The sequence below is a fragment of the Capsicum annuum genome, chromosome 6 (genome assembly GCF_002878395.1).
Source record: "Capsicum annuum cultivar UCD-10X-F1 chromosome 6, UCD10Xv1.1, whole genome shotgun sequence".
Classification (NCBI taxonomy): domain Eukaryota; kingdom Viridiplantae; phylum Streptophyta; class Magnoliopsida; order Solanales; family Solanaceae; genus Capsicum; species Capsicum annuum.
Window position 1 is genome coordinate 223635041 of NC_061116.1, and position 12135 is coordinate 223647175.

The 12135-nt window shown below is 34.8% G+C and overlaps 1 protein-coding gene across 1 annotated transcript; it reads right to left on the reverse strand.

Annotated features, from left to right (window-relative positions):
* Positions 1–8542: 8542 nt before the first annotated feature.
* LOC107875485 lies at positions 8543–11811 on the reverse strand. The gene is made up of 3 exons (XM_016722217.2): positions 11657–11811; positions 9837–11376; positions 8543–9308 (listed from the first exon to the last, which is right to left on the reverse strand). Exons 2-3 carry the CDS (start codon positions 11237–11239, stop codon positions 9065–9067), a joined length of 1647 nt encoding a protein of 548 aa, XP_016577703.1. The 5' UTR covers positions 11240–11376; positions 11657–11811; the 3' UTR covers positions 8543–9064.
* Between the last annotated feature and the right edge of the window lie 324 nt (positions 11812–12135).

Below are 12135 nucleotides of genomic sequence, written 5' to 3' on the forward strand. Positions count from 1 at the left end.
AGAACCTCGATGGAGCCTCACTCGACTCTCCAACTCGGTATAGCCCTTCTCCTTCCTTTGGAGATACCCTTGACTTGATTCCCTCCTAACTTGGGTAGGTAGGATGTCCTAAATCAAGATTTGGTCTCTCTCCTTCCTTCTACTTCATTCTTTTTGAATAATGGTCAGGATAAAATTCTGTCTCGTTGTCTACTTCTTTGTCTGAAAATACTTCGTGTTTACATTCAAAGGGGGCATGATGTAGACACCTAATTTTGTCCCCCTCAAAGTCTGATTTTATCCATTTTTAGCTTATCTCACCACGTACCCTCACCCATGTGATTATATCCCATAAAAATACAAAAATAAGAATCTTTAACAAACTCGTAACAAATTTTATCCTATCCTAACCACCCCTATACTACCTCACACCTCACTTACTATCCTATCCCACTACCCCTACCCTTACCTCACCACCTCTACCCTGCCACGTGACCACCACCTCAAATCATATTTTTTTCATTTTTTGTTATAATAACAGAATACACCAACAACAAAAAGGAGAGGGCCCCACAGATTTTGGGGATTTTTCCACAAGAGATATACACAGATAAAGGGATCCAATATACACTGGCACTCATAGAATTCATGAGCACAAAAAATCATTCTTCTCCACTCATTTCCTACACAATATTCATACACACACAGATTCACCGCACCATCAGATAAGTACTCCATTTTTTTTTCTTTAACATATAGAGACATGCAAAACACACACACACGATGGGTATAGTGGAAAGAAACAAAAAATGGCGTGAGAATTGGGGGGGGGGGACCAACAGAGAAAACATTTTTCGGCTACTTTTTCTTTCTTCTTCGCAATAGGACACACACAGAGACCCATTTTTGACCTCCCTCATGAATCTCGCACACACACACTTACGCGATATTCACAAACAAAAAAATGGAGTAGATAGCCACGCACTCGAACCTCACTGGAAACATGGGTTTTTGCATCTGGGGTGTGATTCTGGTATGTTATGTGTGGGATTCGGTTATTCACTAATCGGATTCAGATTCAGATTCAGATATTATAGGTCCAAATTCTATCTCGATCCAAAAAATACCGCGAAAATCCCTTTGTTTTATTTGATTTTTGGTCGAAATCAGTCCGCCCGAGTTGGGTCTTTTGAATTCAAGATTCGAGTTTTGGGTTTTGATACAATTTTTAGTTCGCACCTCTGATTATTCGTATTATTTTGGGATTTAGCGGCTGTTTGTTTCAATCAGGCTCATCGTGGTCAATTTCTGTGGCTGTTTTCTCGATTTAGGTTCGTCTAGCTTCGCTACTAGTTTGGAATTCAGGTCCCGTTTGTGTCGACCTGTTCGTCGCCATTAGTTTTTGGTTTTGATTTCTCGATTACCGAGTTGGATTAGTCACAGCTAAGGTTATTCCATCCGAAATTCTAAGTTTGGGCTTCTTTAATGTTATTACCAACCAAAATTGATTATTGGAAGGTCCATTTCTTTAACTCTTTCTCTCTTCTTTTTCGTAATTTGTTGAATTGGGCATGTTTGAAATTGGATGATTTGTTGATTGTTTGATGTTATTCATGTGAAATTTGTATGATTATCATGCTTTAATTGTCGTTATGTCTATGTTGTTGATATTGGATTCCGAGTTGAAAATTGAGTTGACAATCGAGGCATGTGTTAATTTTGGTTGAAAAGAGAATTTGGGGCGGGAAGGGAGAAATTGATAAAAGTTGAACGTAGATTAATTTTGGTTTGTTGTCTTTTTGTTCAATTCAGTATAAGTATGAATGTGATAGATTTATACCATGTTGAAATGGATAGGCAATATAGGTTTGCGTAGGCAAAAATTTAAGAATGATGTTTTGGTTGAATGTTGAAATGTGCGTGTGAATGTTTCTTTCTAGTTTATCATATTTAATTCAAATGTATTCATTTAGCCGGGGAATGCCCCGAGATACATTGTATTTATTCACCGGGGAATTCTCCGACGTACTATGTTGGCGAAAGACGATCGTGATGAAAGCCCGAGGCATCAGGTAAAGCGCGGGAGTTAGTTAGGATTAGTGTAGGTTAGATAGTATTTATTTTTCATTTTTTATTCATTTTTGAACTGTATAATCGGACTGAACACTATACTTTGAATTTATTTTGTTTCGTGTGTTTGGGTGTTTTTTATGTGGTTTATACGTTCTTAGTGTCAAAATTAACCGATACGCTCCGCCAAGCGAGCGTGGTCAAACCATGGGATCGAGGGGTGCCTAACACCTTCCCCTCGTTCAACAGAATTCCTTAGCCGGAATCTCTGTTCACAAACCAGTTTAAAAGAGTCAAAAACAGTTTTGAAAAAGAATTTCCAAAGGTGACTTAGTACACCCGATTTATGCCAAGTGGTGACTCTGAGTTTTGAATATAAAAGGTCCTTTTCAAAACAAATCTTCATTTTGTCACTTTAAATAAAAATCCTTTCGAACCGTAAAATGAATCTTTTTTGGAGTTGAAAAAAGGGTGTGACAGGGATCGGGCCGACAGGCCCGATATGAACCTTTATGTTTTTGGGCCTAGGACTTATTTGTATGCACATATTATATAAGTGCATTTAGTTGGTTGTTTTGGGTATTCAAAAAATTCAACCTTCTACACATTGTACTCTCTCTTCATTATAGTGAAACATCCTTTGCCTCTGCCTGTGGTTTTTCCCGCAAGGGTTTCCACGTAAATCTGTTTGTTGTTCTTGATTTCTTTTACTTGTGGTTTTCTTATTCTGTCTGAATACTGACAAACTGGTATCAGATCCTACTCTATTGTTTTCTCGGGAATGGCAACCATGAAGTATGACATTCCGTTGTTGGATCGCAACACTAGATTTTTGTTATGGTAGGTTAAGATGCAGGATATTCTCGCACAGATGGATTTGAATGATGCTTTATTAGGGTTTGAGAAAATGCCCTCATCATGGACGAACGAGGACAAATGAAGTAAGGATCGAAAGGCTCTATCTCAGATCCACATTCATCTATCCAATTAGATTCTATAGGATGTTTTGAAGGAGACTATATCTGTTGCATTGTGGTTAAAACTGGAATCATTGTGTATGATGAAGAGCCTAACAAGTAAGTTGCATCTCAAGCAATGACTTTATTCCTAACGCATGTCTGAGGGTGCATCCTTGGAGGATCACCTATCTGTATTTAAGAAAATCATCTCTGATTTAGAGACTCTGGAAGTTAAGTTCGATAAAAAAGATCTAGGGTTGATTTTGTTGTATTCACTGCCTGCATCATATACGACCTTTTGGGATACAATTTTCTATAGCCGTAATACCCTGATGATTGATGAAGTCTATGATGCGTTGTTCTCTAAGAAGAAGATGAAGAATCTTGTGAATGGGTCAGACACTCAAGGAGATGGTCTCATTATTCGAGGAGGAAGAACTCGTGAGAGAAATTCTGGGTGTGATGACAGGAATAGGTCAAAATCTAGAAACTGAAACAAAACCTATAATTATTGCAAGAAGAAGGGTCATATCAAATTCGAGTGTTGGAAGTTACAGAATAGAGAGAAAAGAGAAGCTCCAAAACCAAAGGGAAACCAGCCAGAGAAGTCCGGTGAAGCCAGTTTTGTTGAAGATGGCGGTAGTGATGGAGAACTCTTGGTAGTTTTTTATGGTAACTCCAAACCCTGTGAGGATTGGATTCTTGATTCAGCTTGCACGTTTCATATATATCGTAATCGGGATTAGTTTACAACATATGAAACAGTCTCTAAAGGTGTTGTGTTGATGGGAAATAACACACCTTGTAAGATAGCTGGTATTAGAACAATCAGGATCAAGATGTTTGATGGGGTTGTGAGGACACTTGGTGATGTGCGGTATGTCCCAAACCTAACGAGAAATATTATTTCCTTGAGTACGCTTGATTCGAACGGTTATAAGTACACTGGAGAAGGTGAAGTCCTGAAGGTTACTAAAGGTGCTCTTGTTGTGATGAAGGGACAGAGAAAGTCTACAAATTTATAGGTCCTACAAGGCTCTACTGTCATAGGTGATGCAGTTGTTTCTACCTTTTCTCTATCAGAAAGTGACGTTGCTAAACTTTGGCATATGCGCTTGGGGCATATGAGTGAAAATAGAATAGTTGAACTAAGCAGGAGAGAACTTCTTATTGGGCAGAGTATTACCAAATTGGAGATCTGTGAGTAATGCATTTTTGGGAAGCAGAAGAGAGTCAGATTCACTAAAGGCATCCACTCGACTAAGGGCACACATGATTACATGAAGGATTTAGGAGCAGCAAAGAAGATTCTTGGCATGAAATTATGAGGGATAGAGAAAAGTGTAAGTTATACCTGAGTCAGAAAAGGTATATTGAGAAAGTGCTCCACAGGTTCAATATACAAAATGCCAAGCCTATCAGTACTCTATTGGCAGTTCACTTCAAACTCTTGGCCACTTTATCTCCAAAGACAAATGATAAGCGTGACTATATGTCTCGAGTTCCATACTCTAGTGCCGTCGGATCTCTTATGTATGCGATGGTGTGTTTCCGACCAGATTTATCTTATGTTGTCAGTGCAGTTAGCAGATACATGACAAATCTTGGTATAGAACATTGGAAAGCAGTTCAGTGGATTTCCAGATACTTGTATGGATCTGCTGATGTTTGTTTGTAGTTTGGGCGAAACAGAAATGGAGTAATTGGGTATGTTGATTCTGATTTTGTAGGAGATCCCTTACAAGCTATGTTTCCACCATTAGCGGTTGTTCTATTAGTTGGAAAGCTACCTTACAGACTACGGTTGCTTTGTCAACTACTGAGGCAGAGTATATGGATATTACAAATATTTTCAAGGAAGCTATTTGGTTGAAGGGTCTGTTTGGTGAACTCAGCAAAGACTTACAGATTACTACAGTTTTTTGCGACAATCAGAGTGATATCTTCCTTACGAAAGATCATATGTTTCACGAGAGGACAAAGCACATCAATGTTCGATATCATTTTGTGCATGAAATTATTGCTCGTGGTGATATTGTGGTGAGCAACATTAGTACTCATGATACCAGGACACTACCAAGTGCCAAGTTTGAGCATTGCTTGGACTTGGTTAGTGTTAGTTGTTAAGATGTGCCCTTAGGGGATTTTGTGGAAGAGGTGGAGAGTTTATCTTGAAATGAATTTGAGTTCTGAATTAGAATTCGTGTCAAGGTGGAGATTGTTAGAGTTGTAACCCGAATTTTGTTAATCCAGCCCAGAAAGTTTCGCGGTGCGACTCATGTTGATGATTTTCAATGGGGTCTATGGTGGTAGCGTAGGGATTGGGCCGACAAGGACGATATGGACCTTTATATTTTTGGGCCTAGGACTTATTTGAATGCATATATTATATAAGTGCATTTAGTCGGTTGTTTTGGGTATTCAAAAAATTCAGTATTCTCCACATTATACTCTTTCTCAATTATAGTGAAACCTCATTTGCCTCTGCCTGTAGTTTTTCCTGTAAGGATTTTCACGTAAATCTATGTCTTGTTCTTGATTTCTTTTACTTGTGATTTGCTTATTCTATCCGAATCCTAACACATTTGTAATCCCAGAGGTTGTTGAAACAAAGATATTGACAGAGCCATTGTATAAGATTACAAATATTAAACCCTTCTATTAATTAATCTCTATCATCCACTTGCTATTAATAACGTAGTAGAAGTATGAAATCTATTACTCCCCGTGTAAAAGTGGTTTAGTTTCTCGATTATTCCAGCCCTGTTCCTTCATCAGAAAGTACTAAGGGGTGGTTTGGTTTGAAAACAAGTTATACCGGAATTAGTTATGTTGGGATAAGTTGTGATGGGATAAATTATACTGGGATTAGTTATGCTGGGATTATTTTTTATTGAGTGTTTGGTTTGTTGTATTCAAAGTAATATGTATGGTATAATTTCTAGGAATAAATTAATTGATTACCAAAATGCCCTCCATCTTATTTAACTTTATATATATATATATATATATATATATATTTCTTTTCAAGCTTTAAATATTTATTCTTAAAAATAAAATTTGCATCTTATTTAGCTTAATTTTTTTGTGTGTGTGCATTTCCATAATTATATCGTGTGTATTTTAAAATAAAACCTTCATCTTATTTAGCTTTAATTTTTTTTGCATGTGCCTTCGCGTGATTATGCCGTTTGTGTTTAAAAAAATATTACATCTTATTTAGTTTGGAATAAAAATTTTCAACTTAAGTTTATTAAAGTAAAAGATGATCTGTTGTTTATGTCACTTCATTTAAATACATATCACTCATATAATATAGAATATTAAAATTTATTTTAATTAATATATAAAATATTAATTTTTAAGTGATTAAAAAAATATTTAATTTAAAATATGTAATACAACAATGGAGTTGACATTTTTATTATTTTTTAGAAAAATTAAAATAATAAATAAACATAATAATTATTCAAATAAATTTAACGTATAATATATTCATAAATAAAAATATTTCTTAAATGTGTATGAATCTCTAATATTTCTTGTTAAATTACTTATTTTGTTCTAAATTCCATAAAATATTGATAATCTCATTTTTTGTTAAAAAAATTCATCATCAAAAAATATGAAAAAGAATTACTCTCATTTTTTATTATTTAGTATCATTAATATTTGGAGAGTCAAATTATATTAAAAAAAAAAAATTCAAATATTTTTAGCTAAATATAAAAATATTTTTTTATTTAATAATCAAGCATGTATTAAATTAGAAAGTGAATGTCAACATACTTTAGTAATTTGTCCATAATTTTATAAAAATACCTTATATTTTATTTTAAAAAATAAAGAAAGACATACATACATACATACATACATACATGCATACATATATATATATATATATATATATATATATATATATATATATATATATATGTATATATATATATATAAAGAATTTGAAGGGCAATTGTGTTTTCTTTTAATTTTATCCCAAGAATAACTTAACATGGAATAATATGGATAACTTATCCCGGGATTAATTATTAGTTCCGAATAAGTTATCCCAACTATTGACAACCAAATAAGTGAAACAATTTTTTATCTCGAGATTATTATTTTATTCCGGGATTATTTACCTCCAAACCGCAAACCAAACGACACCTAAGTAGTGTGTGAATCAAACAAGGAACTTATAATTTGAATTAGAAAGAAAAAATCTAGAAATATCTCTTATTTGTTATTTGAGATACAAAAGTAAGAATTTCTTATAAAACACATAAACTTAAATTAAACTTAGTGCGACTATCTGCCTACTAAGTACTATCATCGCAATTTCTTACGTTCGTTAATCATTTGATTCCAAATTTACAAGTTGTGATTCCACTAGTTCTTTCATTCAGAGCAAAGATAATTTAAAGAAAAATCTGGAGTACTCAATAGATATTTTAATCAACACTATTATTATTTTATTTAGAATATGTCTCACGTGTATAGTATTAAAGTGATAGTGCGCCACCTTCAAGTTGAGCATTACTTTATTATTTGGAGCTCACTAGGTCCACACAATTGCAACCAAATCTTCCAAATGAACGAAAGGACGCTAATTTCTCAATTTTTTTGTGATTTCCAGAAGATAAGTTCTATCTTATAGAGGACACGCCCTTATATTATCCCCGGGAAGAAAAAAGAAAATTATCATCATAATTATTTATTAGCAAACTTAAATAAAATATAAATAATAAGGATTGATGCACCATACAGTACAAGAGTTCAAGCATTTAATTTTCAGTGTATGTATCATAAATTGATTTTTATAAGATTATGTGAAGTAAATTTGCGTAATATACGTTTTAAATAATCTTTTATCGCTTAATCTGCAGCAGAATTGACTACTATATATTATCATCTTTACTAGGTTGCTTAACCATATAATTATGTCATATATTTTGGTGTAAATATTTACCCCAATGTGACCGACGGCATCATAACTCAAAGGAGACATTTAAATTGGTACTTCTAGCATAGTCACGTGACAGTGTGGCATACTCTGTTCTATGCAAAAAGATAAGAATAATATATTTATAAACATTCTCACTTTCTTGTACATTAAAAAAAAAAAAATAATACAGATCTAACAGCAGATGCACATATAAAATAAATATAGTATACAATAGATTTTGGAAAGGAACTATTTTCATTTGGCAAGCAGTACTGTGTTTAGTGCCTACAGCATACACATAGCACAAAGCATGGGCTGCCCTACGCATTGGATCACGTCATTCAGCAAGCTACAGGTGCAACCTAAGGTGTTTGGACTACCCAAAAATATTATCATACCCATGTCGACTTCTTAAAAAATACACTATTTTTAAAAGATCCGACATGAACCCGTCGACATTTTTAAAGACATCTTTCCTACCTTGGAAGGTAGGAAGGTTCACGGTACCCGTTCTTACCCTGAACGGTAGGGAGGTTGCTTCCAAAAGACTCGGCTCATGAAAATAATAGGAGTGAAGAGCAAGCTACGTGAGTTACAAGAAAAATATATATTGCAATTAATCTATTAACAAAAGTTTAATTACAATTTGGCAATGTCAACTATGAAAAATAAAAGAAAAAGGAAAACTGTTAAAGAAAACAGAAAAAATCACAAGCAGAACCCTCTTGAGTTTTCTCTGATCTAAAGCCAAGACTTTGCTGAATTTACACATTTGATGAGGAGCTTTTATCATATTACTACTAGAAAGTAGTAGGAAAATAAGGCCAACGGGATATGGTTGCTAATTAACAACTCAAAGTGACCCTCCTTGTTCTTCCTTGTCTCCACAATAACACTGTCCAGCAATTACCAAACAAAGGGAAATTCCAAGAGAGCAGTTCAAATGTAGCAAACCAAAATTATCTTGGACACCCCCTTGTTGTCAACCCATTATTTTATTTTCTTGATTTGTATCTTTGACAAATAAGATTTTTCTTCTCTTATGTTTTCTTGTTTTGGCCCTACATCTTCGTCTTAGATCAATCATCTTTCTTTTCTATTGGGGTTTTGGGGATTAAAGATCGGTATCTGAGGAGTCGAGTGGGAAACAAGTATCTTCACCACCAGTATTCCATAGAAAATTAGCATAATTAGATGCATAAAATGTGTTGCCTGGTTCTGCAGCTAAGGCTTGATTAAAGGTCTCTTCTGCAGCCCAAAGGTCCTTCCTTACTTTCCAGAGAAAAATTGCATACTTGCCCAATGCATCTGCATCCTTAGGCTCCACCTCTGCTGCTTTTTTGAAGTACTCTTCTGCTCTGTTTGTTACAAAAACACAAAATCAATCCAGTGCAAACCAATAATTGAAGAGCATATAGTGCTTCAAAAGCTTGTTAGGACACTCCACCCATATCTAATCCTCCAAAATGCATATTCTTTAGAGGATACGACACGGATGCAATGACATTTTTTAAGGGTCCGAGTAACATAATATTCTATGACTGAAATGGGGTCTACACAGAGTATGATATTTGAATGGGAACCCACACTTTGGGACCACTCAGAATAGCATTATTTGGGAAAGAAAAATTGAAGAACTACCACAAACTCTTCTATCAAGATACTCTCCCACCCAAAGTATAAAGAAAACGACAATTGCTTTGTGAAGGTGATTTTTCAAACACACCAAAACAATTTTTCTAACAAGGAACTATGTTGACCTAAGATATCAAGCTAATTGAGCAAAAAGTCATGAATGAATCTGCCAATTAGATCTAGTTCACCTTAGAATAATCAAATCAATAAAAATCTGACATTGAAATATGAAAGACAGAAAATTTTGGTACCTGTCATAATCTTGGGCGACCAAGAAAAGAAACTGAGCATAATTGGCTAGCAAAAGAGTATTTTGTGGTTCTCGGTGTATCCCCAATTGATACGTAAACTGTGTTCTGTAATACTCATCGTAATCATCGGCATCAATACTTGCATGTACTGGTGACACAAATCGTTGCATGGTTTCATGATCCAACGCTTCATCTCTCGTTGACGCCTGCATCTTAGAAGCCTCATCGACAAGTGAATTCCAAATCTGCAACTCCTCTTCGCTGATTTCTTGTCCAGATACACACTCTTCCTCGCTGACCCCACCGCTCCCAAGTGATGAAATCTCATTGGACAACGCATGCCCGTCAAACCTCCCGTCACCATCATTTCCACTAGCAATTGGCTTGTAGTTACCACCACCTCCAATGCCACCGCCAATAGAAGTACTTTTTCCACTTGAAGATGACACCGAAAATGTCTTAATCACAGACGAATCAAATTTTTGATTGACATGACCCTCGTCTAAAGTAGATACAGCTTCCGTAAGTGGTGGAGGTGTAGCAGCAATAGCAGCACTGCTCGCCATAGAATGAACACTATAATTAGCCAACAGTATCATCACATATACCATTAAAGTTGGTGTATGTGAAAATACTTGCTGGAATAACCACACAAAAGATGCATGCATCTCCTTGTGTACTCTCTCCAAAATCCCTTGTAGATCTTCATAAAATAACATTTCCCTCATTTGCAAAGTGTAGCTTTGCAGCTCTCGAATTATGAACACCATATTCGAAAACGCTTTCTTCACCGAGCAATACGCGGACTCTCCTGCTTCCCTAACCCCATCTTGCCATTGTTTTTTCCTCTTAATAATCCTAAGAGAAAAAGGGAGGTCCATACTATTCGCCTTCCACTCGATATTCGCAGGAATTATGTCAGGCCAATCCGGTTGTTCTAGAATATGAAACGGATTTTGACACCCCATAAACTTGATATCATTACTATCACTGCCAACACTTTCAGCAATAACTTCATCCTCAGAACTAATATCACTCGAATTTTCGTCGTCTGATAACTGAAATTTCATGGCCAATTCTTGAATCTCCTTAGCAAACTCTTCATCCGAAAACGAATCTAGGCTATCACCGGCACTAGAAGCCCTTCTAATTGTTCTAGTCCTTGGCTTAACTTGCTCACAAGATTTAGATCTGTATAGGTTCAACAATTGCGTACCAAAAAGTGCCGATTGTTCAAACCTATGGACATATTGGCAAACACGAGACCCTTTGCTGCTTATACTACGACGTTTGGAAGTAGGGGAAGATATTGCAGAAGCAAAACTTTGAGAAGAAGAAGATGGTGTATGAGGAACAAAAGATTGAGCCCATTGCAAGCAAGTTGTAGCAACTTTCACTCCCATTTTTTCTTTAACTCAAAAGTTGTTAACCAAAGGTTATATGAAGGGAGAAAAAAAGTCTTTGAGCCTTTTGATTCGGATCCACCAAAAGACTTTTAACCTTTCTTTCTTAGTTTTTTCAAATTTTGAGATCCCAAAATCTGCAAAAACAAGTAAAATGAACCGTCCAAATAAGTCAAATCACGTTCACAGTTGTAAAATACACGGAAAGTGGAACCATAAGTAGTTTTAAGTTGAACAGAAATACTGAATCAGTAAACCCGAAAAATTATATATACGTAATAACCAAAGGAAAAAGACCGTTTTACCTGTAATTACAACAACTACTTGTTGCATCCATTAAAATAGGATCAAATAACAGAGTTCAATAAAATTAATAAAATGGACATAGAAATTCACGTTAAATTAATAGAAACTTACGTTGTAATAATAGGCAATGTCACCGGAGAAGCTGTGAAAACGGCAACGTTTCGCAGTGATTCTCGGTGGTGAAAGCGAAGTACTGAGCACCACTTATAGAGTTAGGACTTACGCTTATCAACAATATCAGTCTAGTTGGGGTCTTATATATATGCCAGCTTGCTGAAAAAAGGCACTTTTGATATTTCAATTATATTCAATTATTATTATTATATTATTATAAAATAAAAAGAAAATTAAAATACTCTATCCGTCTTATTTATTTATTTTTAAAAAAAATATCATTTTTCGTTATTGATAACTATTTAATGACATTTTTTCTATTTTAATAACTAAAAAGTAAACATTAAAGTAATTTTAAAAAGGGTAATTTTGTAAACTTTATAAATTCATTATTCTTTTCTTAAAACTACTTATCTATTAAAAGACTACACATAAAATAGAACGGGGGAGTATAAATTACTTTATTCGTTTTGTTT